The sequence below is a fragment of the Puma concolor genome, chromosome E3, assembly GCF_028749965.1.
Source record: "Puma concolor isolate L17-30 chromosome E3, mPumCon1.1.hap2, whole genome shotgun sequence".
In the NCBI taxonomy this organism is placed as follows: domain Eukaryota; kingdom Metazoa; phylum Chordata; class Mammalia; order Carnivora; family Felidae; genus Puma; species Puma concolor.
Window position 1 is genome coordinate 19,861,455 of NC_141682.1, and position 25,639 is coordinate 19,887,093.

Sequence of the window (25,639 nt, forward strand, 5' to 3'; positions counted from 1 at the left end):
AGCTGGGGGCTGGGGGGGTGGCCGGCTGCTGCAAGTGGGACAGGGGTCAGAGCTTCGTGGAGGGAAGAAAATCCTGGGGGGGGGCAGGAGAGAAAAAACAAGAAACCCAGACAAACAGGCAGTTGGACGCACTGAGGAAGACCCCCAACGCGTGAGAACTCCCCAGAAGGAGCACACCGCCCCCTGGCCCCCAGGAAGGGAGCACAATGGAGGCTGCACACTCCAAGACCACAGAAGAATGTCTGGCCTATTTTGGGGTGAGCGAGACTACAGGCCTGACGCCGGACCAAGTGAAGCGGCACCTAGAGAAATACGGCCCCAATGGTAAGTGTCTCTTAGATGAAAGGCTGGTAACGCCCTCTTGCTCCCCCACAACACAGACATAGACACACACTCACACACTTAGACACACTGGAGTCTCTGCCTCCCGAGTACCTCAGGGAAGAGGTTGGCCATGGTCCGGTGACTGCAGGGGTTAAGAGGATACTGACAAAACAGGGTCCCTGAGGCTCAGAGTTTTGGGAGGTTTTCTGGGATGACCTTGGTGAACCTCAGATGCCCTTTTGGTGACCTGATTCTCTTACCTTAGCCACAGAATCCGGGGGGGGGGGGGGGGCATCAGACTGAGCCCCAAATGAATGTGTCTTTTTCTTCTTTTTCCCTGGGTAGAGCTCCCTGCTGAGGAAGGTAAGTTACTGGAATCTCTGGACTCTCTTAATGACACTCCTCCCCACACCCCCCACTCCCTTCTCCCCACCTTCTCCCGACTGACTCCTGGGGCAAATACCCTCCCCAAAGGTTAAATAAAGGCTGGCTGGGGGCAGGAGTTTCCAGGTACTTTCTCTGTGAGGCCTCCAGCCCTTGAACAACTAACCACAACTTTGGGGAGCCTGTTTCTGGACTCCTGGCGAGCTCCCTCAGTCCTTCTCTCAGTACCAAGCGGCTTGCCCATCACCCCCAGAACCTTCCTGCTTAGGCTGTGGAAATCAGGCCACTCTCAGCCCCTGGATCCCAGCCTGCACCTGGAGTCCCAGCCATTCATCCACCAGACCTTAACCGTGGGGGCCCCCTCCCCTGCCTCTTCTCCCAGGGAAGTCCCTGTGGGAGTTGGTGATAGAGCAGTTTGAAGACCTCCTGGTGCGGATCCTTCTCCTGGCCGCCTGCATTTCCTTCGTAAGTGTGGGAGGGCATCTGGGGCCGGCCGGGGTGTGGGTCGGGGATCTGGAGCATCCGGGGGGCGGAGGGGGGGCTCCGGCCCCTCTGGTCCAAGCCCTCGGCATCCTGTTCCCCAAACCAGAGCCGAGGAGGGTATGGGGGGGGGGGGGCGTGCTGATGCGCATACGCCTCGGTCCTCCCCACACCCCACAGGCAGGTTTTATTTTAAGCTTTAAGGGTGTTCTCGGCCAAAACACTGAAGCTAAGCCACCCCCGCAGCTTCAAGGGCTTCGAGGGCTCGGGTTACCCCCCCCAAACGCTGGGCTCCCCGGCTCAGGGCTCAGACACGGCTGCGCTCAGGCCACCGCCGCTCCCGGCATGCCCCGGGGCGCACAGCCGCTCCACCAATCCCCGAGCCTCCTGGCCCCCCTGCCCCGCCCTCTCGGCGCCGATTGGTCAGGGCAAAGACTCCCTCCCAGAGGCGGGAAAGAGCTGCTGGTGTGAGGGTGCCCCCAGATGTGCCAGAAGGCCCAGCCGGACCCCTTACCTGTCTCCGGGCTTCGCTGCCGGCCGCTGTCCAGACTGGGACTCCTGGGGCCCCCCCCTCCCCCCTTCACCCCGCTGGCCTGACCTTACTCGCCCTCGCCGGGCCCCTCCTAGCGGCAGGACCAACACCTGTCTGGCCCAGGAGCCCCCCTCGACACCGAGCACTCCAGCAGCCCATCTTTTAGAGTTTCTTCCTTAACATCTTAGTCCTGCTGGAAGACAAGACTGGGGGCCAAGATGTCTCCCTGTCCCCTGCTCTCCGTCATGGAGGCCCTGGAGGCCCCTGAGTACTAGCTGGCAGGGCCTCCCTTCTCCCTTCTCAGATTTGCTCCTTGACATTTGCCTGTAGCTGTTGCCCGGCAGTGGCAACAGCTGGGGTGGGGTGTGTACAGGAGGCCCCGTAACACTATCCCCCCTCCTGCTCCCTCATGAAATTGGAGCTTCCCTGCCTTGGGCTGCTGGGGAGGGCTGGCGGGGGGGGGGGGGGGGGGGGCGGGCGGGGGGCAGCGTCTGCGAGGACCACAGAGTTTTCCCTGTGGAGTTTTGTCTCCCATGGGATGGTTGTGGGGGGTCGCTGGCCTGGGTGTCCTGCGAGCTTTGTTTCCAGGCCAACAGCTCGGCCAGGGAAATCCGAAAGCATTCCCAGTTAAACCCCGAGCTGTACACGTCTACACCTGCACATTCCCGCTGCATAACAGCAGTGGCTGTGCCCCTGTGAGTCTGCACTTTGGAGCGCGTAGGACCTCAGACATGCGGGGCTGCGGTACCCGCGTGATGCCCAGCCCTGTTGCCTCCTGCACACTTTCGCAGCCTCACTGCCTTTCTTTATGTGTTCGGGGGGCTATATCACCTGTTATTCTCCCTTCCCCTGCTCCCAGGTGCTGGCCTGGTTCGAGGAAGGTGAAGAGACCATCACTGCCTTTGTTGAACCCTTTGTCATCCTCTTGATCCTCATTGCCAATGCCATCGTGGGGGTTTGGCAGGTTAGCAGTGACCCCGCCTCAGTCCTTACATCCTGACACTAAACATGAAGCCATCCTCCCTCCCAGTCTCCTCCTCCTCCGTCACTTCCTCTGGGCTTGCCTTGTTCTCTGTTCCTAATGCCAGGTTTGGAAAGGGGATGGAGTGTGGGAAAGGGGGGGGGGGGGTGGGGAGACTGGTGTTCCCACTGTCACTTGCTGGCTGGATAACCCAGGCAAGTTCCTTCACCTCTCTCAGCCTCAGTTTCCTCATTCATAAAGTGGGGTTAACAATCCTGTCCCTCAGAGTTGTGGTGAAATGTACCAGGATGAGTGTGAAGTAGCCAGCCCCGTGCCTGGCATATAGTAGCAGCTCAATAAATGTAGTTTGATTTTCCTTCTTACCTTACCACCCTCTACTTTTCCTGCCCCTTGCTTTCAGATTTTCTTTGATTCTCTTTTCTTCTCTCCTCTGAACATCCTTACCTGTTTTCAGCCATAAGTGACAGTTTCCTCGACACACACACCTACCTTCACGTGGTAGGTGTGTCTTACTCCCCTATGCCAGAAGTCAGGGCTGCATAACCTGCTCTTCCTCTGTCCTGTCCCTGTTTCTCCGAGGACTCTGGCCCCTGACCCTAATCCTCCCCGGCCAGTCCCCTCCCCTTCTACAACCTTCCTCCCTCTGATGACCCTCCTCTCCTCCACCCTGTCCCTCCAGGAGCGTAATGCAGAGAATGCCATTGAGGCTCTGAAGGAATATGAACCCGAGATGGGGAAAGTCTACCGGGCTGACCGCAAGACAGTACAGAGGATCAAGGCTCGGGACATTGTCCCTGGGGACATTGTGGAGGTGGCTGGTGAGTGATGGGAGTGAGTGGTCCAGGAAGGGAGGCCTTGAGTTCAAGACAGGGAGGATGTGTATGTTGAGGGTGGGGGCCGCTGATTCTGGTGTCTGGGAGGTAGCCAGGATGGTGGAACTTTTGCCTCTCCTTCCCAGACTCCTCAGGAGGTCACCCCAGGGCACTGTGGCCACAGCACCCCTCCCCGTCAGAGTCTCAGCAGGAACAGCCAGTCCTGTCCCTGACGCTCCAGGCGGACCCCTTGCTCCCCCTCCTCTCACCCAGCACTTGCAAGCAACAGGTGGAACCTAGTCCCTGCCAATGGCCCCGTCTCCACCCCCCTCCCGAAGCCTGGCTTCCCGCTCCTTCCACCCACCCCCAAGCTTGGTCAGCTTTAAATCTTGACCTCTCAGTGCCCTTGAGGCCTCTTGAAGGGGAAGGAGTGAGGGTAGAAGGGAGAAGGGGGGCCGGAGGCTCAAGCCCCCAACCATGTAAGGGAAACTCAGGGCCCAGCAGGGAGCACGAGACCTGGGAGGAGGGAGCTCAAGGAGGGGCCCCGCCTCTCCGGTGAGGGACACTTAATGCCTGACCAGGGAGGGGTGGGGGCCGGGTGGCTAAGATTACTGGGATTCTGCCCCCTTCAGCGGTTTTTATATTGGCCCCGCACAGGCCTTCCCACATCTCTAGGGCCCTGGCATAGGGGGATGGATCTAGGCCTCCTTCCTTCCACAAGACTCCCAAGTTGCCACCATGGGCAACCTGGGGAGAGGGAGGGAGGGCGGGCTGAAGACCCCGCTGCGCCATTACAGGGCCGCCCTGCCACGGTGACAGTTTGGAGTCAGTGCCATGAACGTCTATAAATATCGCTGGGGCTTGGGTGACAGGGTGTCCCGCCCAACTCCGTGGCCACCTCCTCCCTCCTCCGTCAGCTTCCTCCGGCATAGGAGGAGGGACCCTAGAAACAGGGAAAGGGAAACGGCCCCGCGAACCCTGTCCCCAGTACCATCTGTGGGACCAGGCGGGATTAGCAGAGCCTCTGGGGGGGTGATTAGCCTCCCCAGAGGCCCTGAAGTCCAGGGGGGCGTTACCCGCCTTGTCAGCCCACCCACGAGGTGGTTTCCCTGTACTGACCCACCCCCGTGGATCTCCCGTGGCCTGCCCCACGCTTGCTCGGCTTTCCCCAGCCCACCCCCTATTCCTTGTTTCCTGCAGACCTCCCCTGCTCTCCCATCATCTCCCCAGCTCACTCACCGAGGCTTCCTGCCTTCCCTCAGGTGCTCAGACCAGGGCCTGGCGGGTTTCTAACGTGCGTGCGGCCTCCGCCAGGCCCTGCTGGACCTGCGCCCTCTGCCCCTGCGGCTCCTCCCTCTCCTCCTGCTTCTCCCCTTCTCCCCCTTCCCCCTTGCTCCAGCTTTTGTCCTGCTTGACACTGATTTTCTCAATTTCCATGTTTTCTCCCGTTTCTTGTTGTTCCCCTGCCCCATGATTCCATGGCATTCTCTCCCCCGGATGCGCGTCCCTCAAATTTACCGTTTTCTTCAGTTCTTTTCTTGCCCTTCTCTCCTCACTTTTCTCCCTCTTGTTTCCCTCTCTGTTTTGCTGTCCCGTTACACAACTGGACCATTCCTAATTTTCCTTTTGGCTACTCGGTGCACGTTATCCAGCACGTGCTATGTGCCAGGCAGTGCCCAGGGCCCACTCACGGGCTCACAGCCCCAGGGGGAGAAAAGCGACAAGGGGGCAATTGGAATGAATGTTGGGGGGGGGGTGCTTGCTAGGGCTTCAGCAACCCACACCAAGGGCCTGACACAAGCCCAGGGTGGGCACCCAGCCCTGGCGACCCGAAGGACGAGGTAAGGTAATCAGACGAAGATTGGGCTTTTCTTGGGAAGGAAGAAAACTCCTTCCTCAACTGACTTCACTCTTGTCTGCTCTTCCCACAGTGGGCGACAAAGTGCCTGCAGATATCCGGATCCTGTCCATCAAATCCACCACCCTCCGGGTTGACCAGTCCATCCTGACGGGTCCGGGGGCCTGGGTGGGAGGATGCTTCATGCAGGGGTGGGGGGGGGAGGATTTGATGAGGCGGGGAGCTGAGGGGACACACAGGGAGGAAATTCCAGGTGGATGACAGAGAACACCCAGCAACACGACCCACTCAGAGTGGCTCAGCTTTGTTCACTGTCGCAAGCCTGAAACAAGGGGTCATGGGAGAGGGCAGGATGTTTATGCTGATGGTCCACTCTCCAGATGGTCATTGACCCCGTCCTTCCTCATGGGCATTCAGACACCCAGAGAACTCTCCCGTTCCCTCAAAAGCCCCCAAGTGAGGAACCATAGATTCTAGGACATGACGGAGGGTCTGGATGGTTAAAACCACAGCTGCTTCTGTTTCTCCACTGGGAGAGGGAGGGTGAAGAGCCAGTGAGCTTTCCCTGTGGGCCAAAGAGGCAAGGATGGGCCGGCCCGGGGCAGCTCCCTGAGCCCCTGCCCAGTGGGGTGAGGGAGGCACGGTAGGGACGTCTCCTTCCCAAGAACGTGCTCTGTCGTTGACTGTGCACCTTCACTTACGTCAGCTCGTTCGACGTTCGCCAAGACCCTGTTCCGAAGTCTATATATATATTGTCTCCATTTTACAGAGGAACAGAGGTTAAGAGATCCCAGTTTATGCAGCTTGTAAGTGGTTAAGCTGGGACTCAGGTCAACTTTTACTCTAAGTGCAATGGATTTCCCATCGCTTTTTCCAGAGTTCAGACGTCCCCCAGAACTGCTGCTCGGTCCTTACCAGGCCCTGTCCTGCCAAGCAGGGCGGGAGTTAGGGGCGGGAAGGATGGGAGAAGGACATGATGTCATCTGAAAACCCCTTGGCTCCTTCTCCACAGGCGAGTCCGTATCTGTCATCAAGCACACAGACCCTGTTCCTGACCCCCGAGCTGTCAACCAGGATAAGAAGAACATGCTTTTCTCGGTGAGCCATGCAGGGCCAGCTGTCGTGTGCTCAAGCCAGAGGCCCCGGTGTGGGAGGGACATGGCGGCATGAGAAGAGATGAGGCCCGCAGTTCGGAGGATGCAGCATGAGGGTCTCCTCTCGCCTGATTCCTCGCCTCTCATTCACCCTCTCAGGGTACCAACATCGCAGCTGGCAAGGCCTTAGGCATCGTGGCCACTACTGGTGTGAGCACCGAGATTGGGAAGATCCGTGACCAGATGGCTGCCACAGAACAGGACAAAACCCCTCTGCAGCAGAAGCTGGATGAGTTTGGGGAGCAGCTCTCCAAGGTCATCTCCCTCATCTGTGTGGCCGTCTGGCTCATCAACATCGGCCATTTCAACGATCCCGTCCACGGCGGCTCCTGGTTGCGGGGTGCCATCTACTACTTTAAGATTGCCGTGGCCCTGGCTGTGGCTGCAATCCCAGAAGGTATGGCGAGCTCTCTCTCTCCTCCCATCTGCTAATCTAATCTGCAAAGACCCCTTTTCCAAGTAGGGTAACGTTTACAGGTTCCAGGGATCGGGACCTGATTGCCTTGGGAGCTATTATTCAGCCTACCACACAAAGTCTCCCTCTCTCCCCTGTCACTGAGTCCTCACTCCTTCCTCTTCCTCCCCACAGGCCTTCCTGCGGTCATCACCACCTGCCTGGCCTTGGGCACCCGGCGGATGGCAAAGAAAAATGCAATCGTGAGGAGCCTGCCCTCCGTGGAGACTCTGGGCTGCACCTCCGTCATCTGTTCCGACAAGACGGGCACCCTCACCACCAACCAGATGTCTGTCTGCAAGGTCAGGGAAGGGGGGGCAGCTCCCTCTCCGAAGACTGCCTTTGGGATGAAATGAGCCCTTCAAAGATGGGGTTACCCCTTCCTCACTGGCAGCTTCTCATTCTGGCCAGGGAAACAAATGCTCATAGGGCAGGTAGAGTGTGATCGGCCAGCTGCGAAAAAGGCTGAGAGAGACCCCTCTGCTCACCCCACCTGCTAGAATGGTCCTCCATGGCCACACGAATCTTGAACAGCATTTCCTAAACCAGGGCTCTTAATCTTTTCTTTCTCTTTTCTCTTCTTTTCTTTTCCTTTCTTTCTTTTTTCTTTATTTACTTTCGAGAAAGAGAGAGAGAGAGAGCATGAGCAGGGGAGGGGCGGTGGTGGGGGATAGAGAGAGGGAAAGAAAGAGAATCCCAAGCAGGCTCTGCACTGTCAGTGTTCACGAACCACGAGATCATGACCTGAGCCGAAACCAAGAATCTGACGCTTTATCGATTGAGCCTCCCAGGCTCCCCGGGCTCTTACTTTTTTCTGTACCTCAGAAGACTCTTTGGCAGTATGGACAACAGTTGAAATGTAGAAAAGAAAATACATAGGATTCTGTTTAAAAAAATGCATCGGGTTACAGGGAAACCGGTGATTGCAATACAGTTACCAAAACATTTTAAAAACAAATTTGTGATTTGGTCACACACAGACAGGCTTTGGAACTAACGCATTAAGTAGCAGGAAGCCGCGATGAGCAGAGATGCTATTGTGAGGGTTCTGCAGCAATGCAGCCTGATAGGAGAGTATCTGTGATCACACTGGTGGCAAAAGCACGGCTGTTGCTAATACTGATGTGGTCCATTGCCTGCATTCATAATTGGAAGGAAATGCTCAATGTCAGAAAATAAGAGAGGTTTTTGTTTTTTGTTTTTTGTTTTGCCATCAAAGTTCACAGACCTCTTGGCAGAGGGTTGGGGTCGGGGGTCTCATTCATGGACCCCAGGCAGAGAACCCCGGCTCTAAGCAGAGTTCCGGGGGCTGGCATATCCAGGAAGAATAAATTGTTCTGAGAATCGAGGGCCGTGTGGTCAGGCGAGGACAGCTGTACCCTTAGCTCCTTTGGGGACACCCACATGCTTGCTGGCATTTGAAAGCCTTGGAGAACGCTGACCGTCAAGAGGGTGGATTCCGCTTTCTTTAACCCAGAGTTTTGCAAATTTAACTTGACCACAGAACCGCTTTATCTCGGAACTCGTCTTTAGCCCCATCCTTTCCCCGCTGGCTATAGCTCAGAGCAGGCTTGCTCCTCTCTGGGACCTTCCAGAGCCCAGGCTTCAAAGCCAGACCGCAGGCTTCTGCAACTGGGCTCCTGTCCTGTTCCCTAAAAATGAATTGATTGCCCTCATTTGAAAGTCTGGAGATGGCACAGGAAAATAACCTGACTTTCTGGCTCTTCCTGCAAAACTGGAAGATCTGGCCGCAAGCACCTTTTACCGTGCAGGTCGCTTTTTATTAACTGATCTGAAGGAGCCTCCAGTGGTGGCCTGCAGAAACCAATGACTTATTTTGGGGCCACTAACGCTGAACCCGGAGAATGGTGGCAAGGGAGTACCAGGAGAGGGGAGGCAAGCAGCCAGGAGTCTCCCATTAGTCTGTGAGCATGGGACAGGGCACTGGCCTTCGGGGATGGTGACAGACCTCTGTGCGCCTGCCCTTCTCCCTGTAGATGTTTATTATCGACAAGGTGGACGGAAACATCTGTGTCCTGAACGAGTTCTCCATCACTGGTTCCACTTACGCTCCGGAAGGAGAGGTGTAAGTCCCCCCAAAGCTCTCCCCTTAGCTTCTCGCCACCCCCCAGACACACACCCTCCACTTCTCTCCCTGGGGCCCTGCCTCTAGTTTTGTCCTTCTTCTCGTCTCCTCTTCTGCCCCAACCTTGTTCTCTCTCCCACCTGACCTCCATGTCAGTCGCCGTGTCCCTGACTGTCCCTCGCCGCTTTCCCCACGTTCTCTCTGCATCTCAGTCCCTGTTCTTCTCTCCCTGTCTCTTTTCCTTCCTTCCTCCCTGCCCCGCTGCCAGCTTGAAGAATGATAAGCCAGTCCGCTCAGGGCAGTATGATGGGCTGGTGGAGTTGGCCACCATTTGTGCCCTCTGCAATGACTCCTCCTTGGACTTCAACGAGGTAACCTCTCCACGCCAGAGGCAGCCCCTCCACCCCCTTCCCACTGACTCAGGCCTCCTCAGCAGGCCACAGGGGAAGGGCCTGCCTTGTCCCGAGTCCTGTCCTGGCCTGGGTGGAAGGGGGACGGCGGGCGCGAGAGGTGGGAGCGAGGGGCCGGGAGCACAGGGCACCTACTTGCTCTTCCTCCTCTGTCCTCTCAGGCCAAAGGTGTTTACGAGAAGGTGGGTGAGGCAACAGAGACGGCGCTCACCACCCTGGTGGAGAAGATGAATGTGTTCAGCACAGACGTGAGGAGCCTCTCAAAAGTGGAGCGGGCCAATGCCTGCAACTCAGTGAGTCTGTGCGCTGCCTCCCGTGGGGTCCTCCTTCACCCTGGCTCGCACAGGTCAGGATCCAGGGAACCTCAGGACACAGAGGCCCCCGGTCCGGCCCGGCAGGGCCTTGTGCCCCATGCCGGGACCCCAGTCAGCACAAGCAGACGGCCTCTCCACAGCTTTTCTTGGCCAGGCTGGCTCTGGGTGGAACCTCCTGCCCCTGGACTTTCCACCGCCAACTGCAGCGCCCCTGGATGGCACTTCCTCCTGCGTGTCCCTAGGTGGAAGGGACAGAGCTGGGCACACAAAGCACAAGCCCTCCATCGCGGTGCTTCCCCTTGTCCAGATGAACAAACTCCATTCTATGGATTAATATTTACTTAATGTGTATATCAAGTTCCTCTTCTATATTGTGTTTCAGCATCGCTCATTCCTTTTTTTTTAAATGTTTATTTTTGAGAGAGAAAAATTATTTAAAAAAATTTTTTTTTTAACATTTATTTATTTTTGAGACAGAGAGAGACAGAGCATGAACGGGGGAGGGGCAGAGAGAGAGGGAGACACAGAATGGGAAGCAGGCTCCAGGCTCTGAGCCATCAGCCCAGAGCCTGACGCGGGACTCGAACCCACAGACCACGAGATCGTGACCTGAGCTTAAGTCGGACGCTCAACCGACTGAGCCACCCAGGCGCCCGAGAAAAATTATTTTTGAGAGAAATATTTTTTTTTATTTTTTTTAAACGTTTATTTTTGAGAGACACAGAGAGAGAGAGACAGAGAGCATGAGCAGGGGAGGGGCAGAGAGAGAGGGAGACATAGAATCCAAAGCAGGCTCCAGGCTCTGAGCTGTCAGCCCAGAGCCCGACGCAGGGCTCGAATCCACAGACTGTGAGATCATGACCTGAGCCGAAGTCGGACGCCCAACTGAAAGAGCCACCGAGGCACCCCTTGAAAGAAATATTTTTAAAATGTTTATTTATTTTTGCGTGTGTGTGCAAGCAGGGGAGGGGCAGAGAGAGAGGGGACAGAGCATGTGAAGTGTGCTCCGCACTGACAGCAGAGAGCCTGACGCAGGGGCTCAAACTCACGACCGGTGAGATCGAACCTGAGCCAAAGTCGGACGTTTAACCGACTGAGCCACCCAGGCGCCCCTCACTCATTCTTTTTTTCTGTTTTTAGTAAAATGCTCATTGCTGCTTTAATATAAGCATCAGCTTCTCTCTTATTTATTGTTACTGTCATTCCTGGTTTACTCTGAAGTGTCTATGATGCATCTGGTGAAAAAAGGCTCTCACTGATTTCGTGGAGTGCTTATTACAGCGTGCCAGGCTACTGGGTCTGCGTTGTCCGATGACACGTCTCTAGGAGCCCACGTGTAGTCATTTCCATTTGAATTAGTTAAGATTAAATAAAAGTAAAAACCCAGTTCTTCCCCTGCACTAGCCACATTTTCCATGCCCAATAACCGTGCTCAACTGTGCCATGTTGGATGGGTCAGATTACAGAACATTCCCATCATCACGGAAAGTTCTACCAGATAGTGCCATATTGTGCCCTCCTGTTTCTGCTGGGCTTTAAACTGGATGCTGTAAGAAGGTGGCCCCAGCAGCCTTGGAATTCTCTCCATTTGTGCCGTAGGTACCAGACTGAGCTTCAGTCTGAGACAGCCTGGGATCTGCTCTGACCTCCGGATCCTTTTTGACTGTGTTTTAAGGGGTCTGGGACTCTGCCCTTCAGGCACAACATCATCGTTCTGATTCCACCAGCCTCACGTCTGGCCTCTTCCTGTCTGTCTCCTCTCTCCCAGGTGATCCGCCAGCTAATGAAGAAGGAATTTACCCTGGAGTTCTCCCGAGACCGGAAGTCCATGTCTGTCTATTGCTCCCCGGCCAAATCCCGGGCTGCCGTGGGCAACAAGATGTTTGTCAAGGTCAGAAATCAGAATGTGCCTCGGTCCTCCTCTTCTTCCGAATCCCGAGGCCCTCTCCTATCCCTGCCCCCTGTCACTGTGCCCTGGAAGAAAGACAGTAGTCTCTGAGAGCCATTCTGGTCTCCTAGGGTGCCCCTGAGGGGGTCATCGACCGCTGTAACTACGTGCGAGTTGGCACCACCCGCGTGCCCATTACAGGGCCGGTGAAGGACAAGATCCTGTCCGTGATCAAGGAGTGGGGCACCGGCCGGGATACCCTGCGCTGCCTGGCCCTGGCCACCCGGGACAGCCCCCCGAAGCGAGAGGAGATGATCCTGGATGACTCTGCCAGGTTCATGGAGTACGAGGTGAGCAGACGAAGCCTCCCGTCACCCCAGAGTCATCCGCCTCACCCCTGCACCGCCCCGGTCCTTTCCTACTTCACACGGGCCCTAGAATCACAGGACAGGACCTAGAATCTGAAAGAACATTAGGAATCCCCTAGTCCAGTACTACTTTGCTTGTGATCATGGACCTGTGTGAAGTGAGGCGTGGCGCTTGCAGACAGAACAGAGAGCCACTCGGTCACCGGGCATTCTTGGTTCTGCCGATGTGTTTCCAGAGTGAGGTATTCCTGATTCGAGAAGCAGGGCATAGACCTGAATTCTGGCGCAAGCGCCTTATCTTGCAGTGGACTGGCTCTCTCAATAGCACCAAAGTCCACTCCCTTCGTTTTCCAGACGGGACCCCTTGGCCCGGCAGGTAGCGTGGATTTGCTCAAAGCTGTAGACTGAGTGAGTGGCCCTCCTGAGGGCAGAAGCCACTGTCCTCTCAGCTCGAGTTCTTGCCCTGAAATGCACATGGTCTATCAGCGACGACGGGCTTGGCGGCGTCAGGCCTGCAGGCGCACGTGTGAACAGGGAGGATCTCTTGCCCCTGGGCTTCTGAGGCCCCCCTGGGATTTACACACCGGGCCCAGGGTCAGCTTTCTCCCCATTTCCCCCTGAGCTTCCTCCCCAGCTCATTTTCCGAGTCCTTCCCCAACCCCGTCGCTCTCTGCTGTCTCCCCAGACGGACCTGACATTTGTCGGCGTGGTGGGCATGCTGGACCCACCCCGCAAGGAGGTCACGGGCTCTATTCAGCTGTGCCGGGATGCCGGAATCCGAGTCATCATGATCACCGGGGACAACAAGGGCACAGCCATTGCCATCTGCCGACGAATCGGCATCTTTGGGGAGAACGAGGAGGTGGCTGACCGAGCCTACACCGGCCGGGAGTTTGACGACCTGCCCCTGGCGGAACAGCGGGAGGCCTGCCGTCGCGCCCGCTGCTTCGCCCGTGTGGAGCCCTCCCATAAGTCGAAGATCGTGGAGTATCTGCAGTCCTACGATGAGATCACGGCCATGGTGAGGGGACGGCAGGGCTGCGCGGCGGGGCCCACGTGCATGGGCGACGAGCAGTCTGCACAGAGTCCCCTGAGATGATGGTCTCGAGAGCTGGGGGCCCCGGGGGACTAAGCGGGGACCCTGGCCAGATGCACAGGGGAGGGTCAACCCCGGAGGAGGGGTGTGTGCCAGGCTTCACATCCCACCTTCGCTTTCTCCCCTCAGACAGGTGATGGTGTCAACGATGCCCCTGCCCTAAAGAAGGCCGAGATCGGCATCGCCATGGGATCCGGCACCGCCGTGGCCAAGACCGCTTCCGAGATGGTGCTGGCCGACGACAACTTCTCCACCATCGTGGCTGCGGTGGAGGAGGGCCGCGCCATCTACAACAACATGAAGCAGTTCATCCGCTACCTCATCTCCTCCAACGTGGGCGAGGTGGTCTGGTGAGCGGCCAGGGAGGGCACCGCGGAGGAACCCAGGGCTGGGTGGGGGTGGGGGGCGACCCCAGGTCCGGAGGCAGGATGGACGTGTGACCCCCTCCTTCTGGCAGCATCTTCCTGACCGCCGCCTTAGGACTGCCTGAGGCCCTGATCCCTGTGCAGCTGCTGTGGGTGAACTTGGTGACTGACGGGCTCCCGGCCACAGCCCTGGGCTTCAACCCACCAGACCTGGACATCATGGACCGGCCTCCCCGGAGCCCCAAGGAGCCCCTCATCAGTGGCTGGCTCTTCTTCCGCTACATGGCAATTGGGGGTGAGCAGGACGGGACCCCACAATCCTTCCCAACCCTCCGGGACACCTGCTCCCTGATGCAGCCAACTCGAGGGGCCCTCTTCCTCAACCAGCTGTTCATGGCCAGGAGCCCTCCTGACGCCTCCCCTCTCCCGTCTCTATCATAGGCTACGTGGGTGCGGCCACTGTGGGAGCGGCTGCCTGGTGGTTCCTGTATGCAGATGACGGGCCTCATGTCACTTACAGCCAGCTGGTAGGGAGGACAGAGGCGGGAGGAGGGTGAGGAGCAAGAGGGTGGCATGGAGGCTTCTGTGGGATCCCAGCTCCTCAATCCTCCCCCTGCAGACTCACTTCATGCAGTGCAACGAGGAAAACGTCAACTTTGAGGGCGTGGACTGCGAGGTCTTTGAGGCCCCCCAGCCCATGACCATGGCCTTGTCCGTGCTGGTTACCATTGAAATGTGCAACGCTCTCAACAGGTGGGGCCTGCCCACCCACCCCTGCCCTCCCACCCCTGCCGCTTCCCACCGGCCACCGTGTCCTCCCTGTCCTCTCTCTGCTCACCACTGCTTTCTTCTGCCCCCCTCTGCCTCCACCCGGCCTCCGCCTCACAGCCTGTCTGAGAACCAGTCCCTTCTGCGGATGCCGCCCTGGGTGAACATCTGGCTGCTGGGCTCCATCTGCCTGTCCATGTCCCTGCACTTCCTCATCCTCTATGTCGACCCTCTGCCGGTGAGCCTCCTCTGCCAGGGACCTTGCTCTGCCCCTCAGGGAGCCTTCCTAGGCTGGGGCACTGACAGAGGAGGGCGTCAGGCCCGGGTGGTTCCTCCCGGGGCTCTGGGCTGTCCCCTCCCTCCCGGGGGCAGCGCTGGTCCTCACCACCCCCGCCTGCCCCTCCCCCGCCCCCTCCAGATGATCTTCAAGCTCCAGGCCCTGGACTGCACCCAGTGGCTCATGGTCCTCAAGATCTCATTTCCAGTCATCCTGCTCGATGAGCTCCTCAAGTTCATTGCTCGGAACTACCTAGAGGGTAAGCCACGCCCCCCGCCTCGGCACCCTGTTCGCCCCTGGCCCCACACGGCCCCTCCCTCTGCGCTGCAAAGGCGCCTGCCCCCCCCCTTCTCAGCTGGGTGCTCTGGCCCCTTCCCCGGGCCCCCACTCCCCTGCACCTGTGCAGGCACCCGCAGCCCCCTTAGCCCTCTTGGCCCTCCGCGCCCGCCCCCGCCCTCCGTAACCATCTCTCTGTCCTCTCTGGCCATAGGATAACCCGTTTCCCCCTCCTCCATCTCTTTGAACCGTGTCACAGGTATCGCCCCCCTCTCGCCCTCGCCCCTAGCTGCTGTGCCCCCCGCGCGTCCCCCTCTCCCCCTCGGTGGCGCCTGAGGTCACTTGCGCTCGCTGCTCCACCTGGAGCCCCTGCTGCCACTGCCGCTGCCACGCTTCCGGGGCCAGGCGGGCTGCTGCCCCTCACTGTGAGGTCGGCGGCGCCCCGCCTCAGGCAGCACGGTGCGTGCTGGGCTGCGCTGCTCTGGGCGCTGAGCTGTCTGCCCGGGCTACAGTGCTGGGGAGGAGTGGGCTCTGGGACACAGGTGAGTCCAGGGGGCTGGGGAGACCCTCCAGGTGAGTGTGCCAGGGGCCAGGGGACACAGAGCCCGGGAGGGACTTTTCCCCTCCTCTCCCACCCCCTGCCTCATCCTTCCCTTTCTCCTTCCAGATCCAGAAGATGAAAGAAGGAAGTAATCAGTCCTTTTTGCCCCTTCTTCCCCGCCCTGATAGTGACGCATCTTCAGGCAGAGCTGTGGCACAGACTCCCACGTGCCCTCCCCGTCCCCCGACCCCCAACGTTTTTCTGTTTATAAACACCATGGTCCCTTTCACTTTTCCAACCCCCTCAACAACCCACCTTCCCTCCCTCCTGCTCTTGGAAAACCTCCCCTCCCCAACCCCACGGGGCTTGCAGGGACAAGGCGACGGACTGAGCTGAGCTGCTTATTTATTGAAAATAAATGACAGAAAAGTCTGGCCTTGCCTCTGTGCACATCTTGGGGCCTGGGTTGGGCCCCTGGGGACAAGCATCTTAGTGTCATGCAGTCCAGAGAGCAGCTGCCCGTCCCGGGGTGCACGGGTGGAGGGACCCGCGGCCACGCGCCAGAGGCCCCCAGCTGCCGCTCACAGCTCGGCTGTGCGTCGGGGAAGCGATGTGGCTATTACTCTGGCTCAGGAGACAGCGGCAGGAGGACCAGGACCCAGGAGGCAGCATGGCAGCCAGGAGGCCGCAGGGCTAAGCCTGCACCTTTGGTTCCCGGAGGGGGCTGGGACTCCCACCCAGGCGTCATCCTTGGGGGCAGGAGGCCAGCCACCCCTGGGAGGAGGCGCTAGAGAGACAGGGAAGCGGCAGCCCCGGCACCTCAACCCTAGGTTTGGAGAGGATGAAGACACTATCCCGAGACCCCCAAAGCCCAGGCCTCTTGGTTCAGGAGTGGGGAAAGGCAGTCTCCCCCGGGGTGGGTGGGTGCTAGCCCCTCAGGTGTCCTTGATGTCCCTGATGTCCCTGAGGGGCGCCTCATCCACGATGCTGCGCACTTGCTCCAGACTCTCGGCCTGGCGGATCCGTTCTAGGCGCACCTGTGGGGTCCGGCGAGGCAGGAGAAGGGTGCTTGGTGGGGAAACGTAGCCCCCGCCCCACCTGCCAGCCCTCCAAGGGACGAGGGCCCGGGACCAGTACACCCAGGCGCCCCATCTTCCCAACCCACAGTGAAAGTGGGTCCAAGGGAAGAAATGGGTCCTGACAGAGTGGCCTGATGCAGCGCGGGCTGGGCAGGTGGGGCTGACACACGTGGCATGCCAGGCTCTGGGCCAAGGACTCCACGTGTCCAAAGACAGACACGCACGGCCTTCAATTTCTTTTGAGCAATAACTCAGAGGAGAGGAGGACGCCGGCCTCGGGAAGAGGAAGGGAACTCCCCTAATTGGAAGGCTGTCCTCGCAGGATCTAGAACAAGCCACCTGGATCATGCCAGCCTGATGGGAAGGGGACACACTGTACCTGCAGGGCCTGGGACAGTCGTACAAAATCCCTCTGCACCTGTTCACTGGTCTCCAGCTCAGCCTGCAGCCGCAGCACCTTGGCCCTCTGTTCTGAGAGGAGGTCTGTGAGCTGGGCCTGGGGGGACAGGACGCAGAGCTGGGGCTGGCACCAGATGGGACGGCGTGCGGCCAAGGAAACAAGATGTCTGGACAGGGGTGCCCCTTCCACACCGTCCCTGACCCTGACCTCTTCTGTGAGGCCGGAGCCCGGTGGCTACCTCGGGGCCTTCCTGCCACCCGGCCTAAAGGCGACAGAAAGGGCGGGAGAGGCCGGTGGGGGTCTCCACGCTGCCGCCCCTCCCGCCGTCATGGAGTCTGGCTCCGGAGTCCAGCCTCACCTTGCTCTGTTCCTGCTGGATCCGCTCCATCTCCGTCCTCAGGCTGCACAGGGAGGCTGGGAAGTCAGGCAGGGGCCGGACGTCAGACCCGCACCCTCCCTGCCCTGCCCGCGCCCCCCCCCCCCCCCCCCCCGCCCGGCCAGGCTCCAGCCCATACTCACCCTCCATCACCTCTGCGTGGAAAGGAAAAAAGAGAGGTCAAGGCTTGTTCTTACACGGTCTCCTCTCTCTCCCCAACTGGTGCCCGGGTGCTCCCCTGTGGGGAGGTCAGCCTCCCTGGGGGCGAGGCCGGGGCGGCTCCCCTCCTCTGCCCTCACCTGTCTCCTCCCGCTGCACCCTCAGCTGCCCCTCCAGGCTGGCCCTGGCCGCAGTCTCCTCCTCCAGCGCCTCCCGGAGCGTCACGATCTCAATCCGGAGGCGCTCAGCCTCGTGCTCCCGGGCCTGCTGCTGGGCCCGCGCCTCCTGCCTCGTGTGGTGCACCAGCTGCTGCAGCTCCTGCAAGGGAGGCCGGTCACCCGCCCGGCGGGCCGGAGGCCACAGGGGCCAGCAGCCCGATTGGGACGGGGCGGGGAAGGGGACAAAGGAACGGAGGGAGGGAACTGAAAAGGGGAAAGGACCCCCGTGGCCGCTCCCAAGGAGAGTGGATGGACAGAGCCGGCAGTGAACACGTTACAGCGGCCACACCGCCAGGGCTGGAGGGACCCGCCGGCACGGCGCTGAGGGCAGAAAGTTCCCGAAAATTGCCTAGAGCGGGACACCGTTTTGTAATGCTCAGAAAACAAAAGTTAGCACTGCGCTATTTGGACAGACGCGCATGTAGAACAACAAAAATGATACCAAAAGAGAGCAAGAGAACGACAGGGGATCCACCAGGATCTCAGAGACACTGAGAGTCCCCCACAGTCCCATGGGGACACCCAGTTGTAGGATTACCCTTAGTTCAATCAAAGGTCAGGACGGCAGAAACAGAACCCAGGGGTTTACGGGGGCGCACGGAAGGAGACAGAGGCCGTAGCTCTCAGGGTGGGCAAGGGTTCCGGGTGACCTTCAGGTTCCTAATGAACTCAGTCCACAGAGCCACGCACAGGTCAACGAACACAGCTTGGTAATAAACCAAGATGACGATGAATTCAGTTTTGTGGCTCTCGCTTCAAAATAACAAACCAGGGACGCCTGGGTGGCTCAGCCGGTTAAGCGTCCAATTCAGCTCAGGTCGTGATCTCACAGTTCGTGAGTTCGAGCCCCGCGCCGGGCTCTGTGCTGACAGCTCGGAGCCTGGAGCCTGCTTCAGGTTCTGTGTCTCCCTCTCTCTCTGCCCTCCCCCACTCTCACTCTGTCTCTCTCTCTCTCTCAAAAATAAATAAACATTTAAAAACTAAAAAAAAAACCAAAAAAAACCAACAACAGTCAAATCACTGCCTCCTTCACGTCAAGCGCTCTGCAAACTCATCTTCTCTTTACACCGAGGCTGGGAAGGGGGGATGGTCCCAGGCCAATGCTCTGCTATGCGTGGAGGATAAGGGCCAGCAGGGGGGCCCCGGGCTGTCAGCACCCACACTCCCCTTACCGGCACCAAGCTGGGCAGTGACTCCTCGTGACCCTCATCCTGCTCCAGGCCCCGGGGGGCTGAAGACAGCGGCTGCTCGGCCCGGAGTCCTTGGTTTTCCTCAGTCAGCCGCTTTACCTCGTGGCTCAGGCACTTGTGTGATGTGGCCAGCTCTGCCTGGGGATGCATAGTCAGTAGGAGGGGATGAGGGGGACAGGGTGTCGCCAGAGCCCCGTGAGGCCAAACCCTGACCCCTCCTCCTGACACCCTCCGCTGCTGAGAAAGGAAGAAGCACCCTTTATTAAGTGCCTTTGACCCCCAAGCTTCTTATACACTCTTCTTTTAATTTTTTATTTTGAGAGAGCGTGAATGGGAAGGGGCAGAGAGAGACACAGAGAGACAGGCAGACAGAATCCCAAGCAGGCTCCGCGCCATCAGCACAGAGCCCGATGTGGGGCTCGAACTCACAAACCGTGAGATCATGGCCAGAGACGAAATCAGGAGTCAGATGCTCAACCGACCGAGCAACCCAGGCATCCCCTTTATACACCTGCCTCGGTGGCTTGGAGGTTACAAGTGGAGGGCCACCTCGAGTGTTTTATTTGGTCCATACTTTTTTTTGGTTGTTTTTAAGCTTCAATTACGTGCCAACTTTAGGGGCGCCTGGGTGGCTCAGTCGGCTAAGTGTCTGACTTCAGCTCGGGTCATGATCTTGCGGCTCATGGGTTCGAGCCCCCTGTCAAGCTCTGTGCTGACAGCTTGGAGCCTGGAGCCTGCTTCGGATTCTGTGTCTCCCTGTATCTCTGCCCTTCCCCCACTTGCGCATGCACACGCGCGCGCTCTCTCTCAAAAACAAACGTTAAAAAAATTTTTTTTAATTAGTTGTCAACTTTAAAAGTCAGGAGACAGCACGCAAATACCCAGGCTTCTGGCTTCTCTGGACAAATCAGAAAACCTGGCAGCATCGAGCCCGCATTCCCATGTGGCCCCGGTCACAGAGCCGAGGGGCAGCGGCGCCCTTTGCGGTCCTCTCGGCTCGGCCGCAGCGCGCCTTCCTGTCTACACCTGGCCCGGGAGAATCACGTACGTTTCCCGGCTGGACTCGGGGAGTATCCGGTTCTGCAAGCCTTGCTTTTAAGCCGCACGACTGTGCACGCCAGGTCCCACCATCTCGATTTCAAGGAGCCGAGGCAGAGGCTCCAAGCTTGTGGGGTCAGCTCAGGATCACCGAGCTGGTGCGTGGGGGGCCCCGTGCGAACGCAGAACCCTTGCTCTGACCGCAGCGCCCGGTGCCCTGGAAACCCTTCGCGCGCCCGACGGACACCAACTCCAGGGCACAGCCTGAGCCGCCGGGGGGCGGGGCAGGACAGGTGTCTTGACCTTTCCACGTGTCCCTCTCGGCCAATCCCCGTCACACTCCTCTACCTCGTGCCCGGCCCCCAGCCCTCACCATCTGCAGCTGAACCCGCTCCTGGGCCTGGCTCACGGTCCCCTGCAGGGTCCGCAGCAGCTGCTCTGAGTTCTGGACCTGGGCCAGGAGCACTTGCATCTGTGGGTGGAAGGAGGTGAGGGTGAGGTTGGGGCCAGGAGGCAGGCCGCCGCCGGGGGCCCTGCTGGGGCTGCGGCAGAGCGGGACCCACCTGCTTGGCACAGTCCTCGTTGCTCCGTCTCAGGCCCTCCTGCAGCTCGTCCCGCTCTCGGCTGATGGTCTCCAGGTCCTTCTGCAGCTGCCGGCCCTGCCACGGATGCCGGCCTCGGTCTCAGCCTCCGAGCGGAGGCCTGCCCTCCTCACCATGCCCCTTGGGCCTGCCTTCTACATCTCGGGGTGGGGGGGGCGGCATCTCTCAACCGGTCACCCTGCCTCTGTTGCCTGAGCCCCAGTTCGAGCTCCAGGGGTGGGGGGTGCCCGGGGAGCATCCGGGGAAGGGGGAGGTGGATGCGAGCACGTGGGCAGGCCGCTCCGCCCCCTCCACTCACCTCCATTTGCAGCTGCTCCCACTGGTTGTCCGGGACGAGCTGGTAACCAGGAGGGGGCAGGTAGATGCCCTCGGGGACCAGGGTGCCCGTGGACACCAGAGAGGCGGTCTCTTCCTGCTCGGGGCTCAGGGCCTGGCGGCTGCGGGGCAGGGACGTGCTGCCGGCCCCACCACCGAGGGAGAAGGAAGAGATGGAAGCGCTATCGTCACAGTTGTGGGCGAAGGCTTCGGCCGCCGCACCCCCGTCTCCACTCAGCTCCTCGAGAGGCTCCAGCGGGGGCGATGGGTCCCGGGACAGGGGCAGCAACTCCGTGGAGCCGTGTAAGGAAGGGGGAGGCCGGGGCCGTCTCTAGGGGAAGGGGCAGGGAAGAGGCTGGGGGGCCGGGGTCCTGCGGCGCCCCCTCTTCCCGCAGCAACCCCCCCGGCCGCCCCCTCACCTGGATCTCTTGAATGAGCTCCTCTGCCCTGAGCAGTTTCGCCTTCAGCTCCTCAATCTCCTGCTCCATGGGCAGCACGATCTCCCGAAGCTTCTCCGAGTCCTCGTGGGCCTGGAGGAAGGGAGGTTGGGCAGCAGCCGTCCACCTCCCGACTACTGGACCCCTAGGGTCTGTTCTGAGCCATCTCTCCAAGCATGTCAGCCCTTCTAACCCTCCCAAGAGGGTGCCGGGCCTCCCCATTTTAAAGATAAAAACACAGAGGCTCGGGGAGCTTATGCGACTTGCCCAGGTCACACGGCAGGTAAAGAAGCCAAAGTCGCGACTATCTTCCTGGTACCCACTCGCTCATTCTTTCCTTCCCCGGCATCCATTTTCAGTTGTTTCTTTTATCACAGAAGCTTGCATTTATAGTTGGGCGCATGCCCTAAATCCTACAACACCATCCACATTTCTCACCTTCCCTGTAACTAAGCATGGCCAGTCGACCAAGTTCCAGCAAAGGAGATGTAAATGCAAACTTCCAGGGCAACTCCTTAAAGGGAGAGGGTGGGCTTTTCTTTACTCCTCCCCCTCCTCCTCGACGGTTAGAATGTGGACATAATGGCTGGCACTCCAGCAGTCATCTTGGGCCATGAGGCAATAAGCTACCTACGGCAAGACAGTAACCTAAAAGGAACTTGGGCTCCTAGTGACTTGTTGACCTGGCATCAGTCCTGGAATGTCTACCTGTGGACTGTAAGGAAAATAAATTTCTATCTTATTTAAGCCACTGTTGGTTTGGGTTTTCAAATTTCATCCTAACTAGTACGTCCTTTAGTCCCATCACCCCTACATTGCTAGCAATTTCTTTTTGGTCTGCTTTCAGGTTTGGGATCCTGCTGAACCTGCACAGCCAATGCAATGGTCTCTGGCCATCCCTGAATGTCACACAGGCTCCTCTATCCAAGTACAGCCAAATCTGAACCACTCACGACAACGTTTCTCCTCCTCTAGGCGTTAGGTCACCTACCCAGCTGTCCAAGACTGAAATCTGCCGGTTACCCACCCTCTTCCAATCCATGCCATTTCTACCTCTTGAATCACTCAAAATCCTGTCTCAAGCAAGCTCAGCTTAACCCTCCAAATCCCTTGCGGGAACAGTTGCAACAGGCAGGGGAGGCCCGCGTGGCCCAAACAAAACACTTCGGTCCCATCTGAAGCCCGGGAGTATACGCTGTGCGGATGCCATGCGTTGGGTGGACGACGGCAGGACACAGGAGGCGGGCCGGGGCTGAACTGCCATGTCTCTAGGCCCCCTGTGCTTCTGCTCGCCGCACCAGGCCTCCACCCTGCAGAGCCCTCTCCCTCACCACCCTGTGTAACTGCTCCCTAGCAACACTCAAGCGCGAGCAGCAGCCTCTGCCCGCAAGCCGTGCGTGTGTCACTAGCCTCCTTTCTTGGGCTCCTATTTTGATCTTTGTCTTTCTACCCAGGCCGGTTACTACACTTCCCGAGCCTCAGTTTCCTCGTGCATGAAATGAGGGAACGATGTGAATTTGCTTTGAAAGATCAGCAAATCAGCTCCCACCCCCTGTTAATGACACCAGTAGTAATGGGGGGGGGGGGGGCGATGCGCCATAGAGATTAAGAACAAAAACCAGACCGCCTAGACAAACATTTTAGAACCAGACTGCCGGGGCGCCTGGGTGGCGCAGTTGGTTGAGCGTCCGACTTCAGCCAGGTCACGATCTCGCGGTCCGTGAGTTCGAGCCCCGCGTCAGGCTCTGGGCTGATGGCTCAGAGCCTGGAGCCTGTTTCCGATTCTGTGTCTCCCTCTCTCTCTGCCCCTCCCCCATTCATGCTCTGTCTCTCTCTGTCCCAAAAAAATAAATAAAACGTTGAAAAAAAAAAAAAAAAGAACCAGACTGCCTAGGTTTTGAAATTCCCACTCTGCTTTGTTTATGCGCACAACCTGGGGAGACCCACTGAACTCCTTCAAACCCCACTTTACTCATCTGTGAAATGGGTCTAACGGACCGCTCTTCCAGGGGAAAGACGGGGTCTGGCCCGCAGTTATCACAGTGCCCTGTGTATGAAAGCTGTCCTGAAGTGTCAGCTCCCTTCCGCCTACACGATCTCCTTCATTTTGGAAGTAAACAAACCTGGCCAGCCCTCCAGAAAGTGGCAGGGCCAGGACCTTGCCAAGTATGGAGCCAGTACATGCCACACCCAGAATTATGACTGGGTGCCCTGCTCCCAACGAGCTGCCCGACAATCCCTGTGCCCCGTGGTCCCCTTGACTGCCTCAACATCTTTCCATATCCTGGGGCCGGGGGGAGGTCACCCCAACCTTTTCCATCTGCTTCTCCAAGGAGTCCAGGGGGTGAGCCCGGGACAACAGCTGCTTCAGGCGCCCCAGCTCCCGCTCCTTCTCCTCACAGTCCTGCTGCTGCTGCTGCTTCAGAGAAGTGATCTGGGCTTCATAGCTGCTGATGGAGTCTGGAGGGGCAGGAAGGGCAGCGGAGAGGGAGGGTCAGCGTGCTCGCCCTCCCTGGGGGTGAGGAGGGGGTGCTCTATCACTGCCGCTCTCTGCGAGGCAATTCACCGGAGCGATGGAGACTGTGGGCTCTGTGGACAGACAGCCCCGGGTCATGAGCCTCTGCGCCGGGGTCCTCTGCCGCAAAATGGGGACACTACGAATACCCCGCTGGGTTATCAAATGAAATGACACCTGGAAGGTGTTCAGCCCTCCTCCCGGTGCATAACAAAGGCTGAAGACACGATATCTACTCCTGTTAATATGTACCAATAACGATCAACCTCCAACGACAGTAGTACGTTCTTACTCTGGGCCAGGCTCCGCGTGGGGCTCTGGAACTAGAGAAACGAATCGATCACAAACCCGGACGCCAGAAGCCCACGTTCCGACGGGGAAGGAAGCTGCGGAAATAGTGACAAAGCAGCGGGAGAACATCCCCAAGAGGACCACTCCGGGGTTTGTGGATCCTAGAGCACGGAGCTCTTCACTCTGCCTGCCTGGCCACGAGAGGACACCAGCAGGTGGCGGAGAGAAGGACACATTAGCACAGCACCAGTGCAAGCAGAGGCTCAGAGGTGGGAAAGCAGATGGTGTATCGGGGGCACGGTGGGCATGTCGCAAGAGCTGGGGTGAAGGCCCCCGCAGAGACGTGCTGGAAAGCGGGGACAGGGTGGCAGGGGATGGCTCTTGAGACCGTGCACGCCCTACCAAGGGGTTTGGATTTATCCTACAGGTCAGTGGGAGGTAGAGGTGATGGTGGGTGGAACGGGGCCACTTTTTAATTTTTTTTTTTTAAGCGTTTTTTAAAAGGCTTTTTAAAAACCTTTTAGGTGAGGAGCGTCTGGGTGGCTCTGTCAGTTAAGCGTCCGACTTCGGCTCAGGCCATGATCTCACAGTTCGTGAGTTCGGGCCCCGCGTCGGGCTCTGTGCTGACAGCACGGAGCCTGCTTGGGATTCTCTCTCTCTGCCCCTCTCCGACAAAAAAAAAAAAAAAAAAAAAAAAAAAAAAAAAAGTACTTAACTCAGAGCCTGGCCCACAGTAAGTGCTCAATAAACGTTAACTAGGATGATGATCGTGACCGTGACAACTACAGGTGTGCCCCACTTTTCAAAAGTTCCCATTCTACCACTTTGTTTTTACAATAATCCTACATTACTACCTGCTTTTACCAGGAGAAATCAAAGATTTTCACTTTTACAAAAAATAAACAAAACAGACAAAAAGTGAAACCAGCGTGTAGTGTTTGTTTTACAGGGATCCGTGACGGAGGCAGCACATATCCGGAACAGCAAGAGTGGCCCCAGCAAGCTCCCAGGGCACTACACTCAGCCTCTGGGGGCATCAAAGCTTCGAACTGTGTCTATGGTCATCCGTGCTTTTATCTCCATTTATTTTCTGCGTTCATCAGCCAAACATCTCCTACAGTATCAGAAAAGCCTAAGAGGGGCTATTTTTTGGGTCTGGGACCACTCGAACAATTTTCCACGTCAATTAATGGTAATTGTTTCTTCACTTTACATGCTATTTTGGCTTAGAAAATTTTCATTGCAATGTTCTACTTTTACATAGTGGGGGAAACCTGTATTATCATATTTAGGACACACTTGGTTTCTCTTAGGAAGTTTTATTTTTTATTGTTTTTAATGTTTATTTATATTTGGGAGAGAGAGAGAGAGCATGAGTTGGGGAGGGGCAGAGAGAGAAAGGGAGACACAGAATCGGAAGCAGGCTCCAGGCTCTGAGCTGTCAGCACAGAGCCCGACACGGGGCTGGAACTCACAAACCGCGAGATTACGACCTGAGCCAAAGTTGGACACCCAACTGACTGAGCCACCCAGGCACCCCTCTTTTATTTTTTACTTACTTATTTTTTTTAAACGTATTTATTTTAGTAATCCTATACCCAACGTGGGGTTCAAACAACCCTGAGACCAAGAGTCACATGTTCTAGGGCA

At 58.0% G+C, this 25,639-nt stretch overlaps 2 protein-coding genes and 1 non-coding gene across 4 annotated transcripts in view; 1 reads left to right on the top strand and 2 right to left on the bottom strand.

Moving 5' to 3' along the window:
• ATP2A1 (ATPase sarcoplasmic/endoplasmic reticulum Ca2+ transporting 1) lies at nt 1-15,803 on the top strand. Of its 2 annotated transcripts, XM_086692553.1 has the most exons (23): nt 2-324; nt 670-687; nt 1,091-1,173; nt 2,580-2,684; nt 3,382-3,520; nt 5,446-5,526; nt 6,385-6,470; nt 6,626-6,923; nt 7,116-7,282; nt 8,978-9,066; nt 9,335-9,437; nt 9,638-9,769; nt 11,559-11,681; nt 11,810-12,028; nt 12,732-13,067; nt 13,272-13,492; nt 13,600-13,802; nt 13,949-14,034; nt 14,127-14,260; nt 14,396-14,513; nt 14,694-14,811; nt 15,043-15,087; nt 15,496-15,803. In XM_086692553.1, the coding sequence occupies exons 1-22, from the start codon at nt 207-209 to the stop codon at nt 15,045-15,047; spliced, it is 2,982 nt and encodes a 993-aa protein (XP_086548679.1). In that variant the 5' UTR covers nt 2-206; the 3' UTR covers nt 15,048-15,087; nt 15,496-15,803. The 2 variants fall into 2 exon arrangements, with proteins under 2 accessions (XP_086548678.1, XP_086548679.1); XM_086692552.1 differs by lacking the exon at nt 15,043-15,087 and having other exon boundaries at nt 1-324.
• TRNAL-UAA (transfer RNA leucine (anticodon UAA)) lies at nt 10,357-10,441 on the bottom strand. Its single transcript has one exon. It is a non-coding gene; the product is annotated as a tRNA-Leu (tRNA).
• The window catches only part of RABEP2 (rabaptin, RAB GTPase binding effector protein 2), a 13,256-nt gene continuing 3,374 nt past the window's right edge, over nt 15,758-25,639 (bottom strand). Inside the window, exons 3-13 of the mRNA XM_086692568.1 lie at nt 23,495-23,643; nt 21,166-21,276; nt 20,730-21,077; nt 20,393-20,488; nt 20,203-20,301; nt 18,774-18,929; nt 17,524-17,701; nt 17,368-17,379; nt 17,207-17,262; nt 16,828-16,944; nt 15,758-16,406 (exon numbers count right to left, since the gene is read on the bottom strand). Coding sequence (XP_086548694.1) covers nt 16,305-16,406; nt 16,828-16,944; nt 17,207-17,262; nt 17,368-17,379; nt 17,524-17,701; nt 18,774-18,929; nt 20,203-20,301; nt 20,393-20,488; nt 20,730-21,077; nt 21,166-21,276; nt 23,495-23,643 — 1,424 coding nt within the window. The 3' untranslated portion in view covers nt 15,758-16,304. The remainder of the gene's footprint in view (nt 16,407-16,827; nt 16,945-17,206; nt 17,263-17,367; nt 17,380-17,523; nt 17,702-18,773; nt 18,930-20,202; nt 20,302-20,392; nt 20,489-20,729; nt 21,078-21,165; nt 21,277-23,494; nt 23,644-25,639) is intronic.

Excerpts from the sequence above, each read along its gene's own strand:
- ATP2A1 (XM_086692552.1), top strand. The coding sequence starts at position 207 with ATGGAGGCTGCACACTCCAAGACCACAGAAGAATGTCTGGCCTATTTT. Across the intron at positions 6,924-7,115 it reads TGTGGCTGCAATCCCAGAAG|GCCTTCCTGCGGTCATCACC; the intron begins GTATGGCGAGCT and ends TCCTCCCCACAG. Across the intron at positions 9,067-9,334 it reads TACGCTCCGGAAGGAGAGGT|CTTGAAGAATGATAAGCCAG; the intron begins GTAAGTCCCCCC and ends CCCCGCTGCCAG.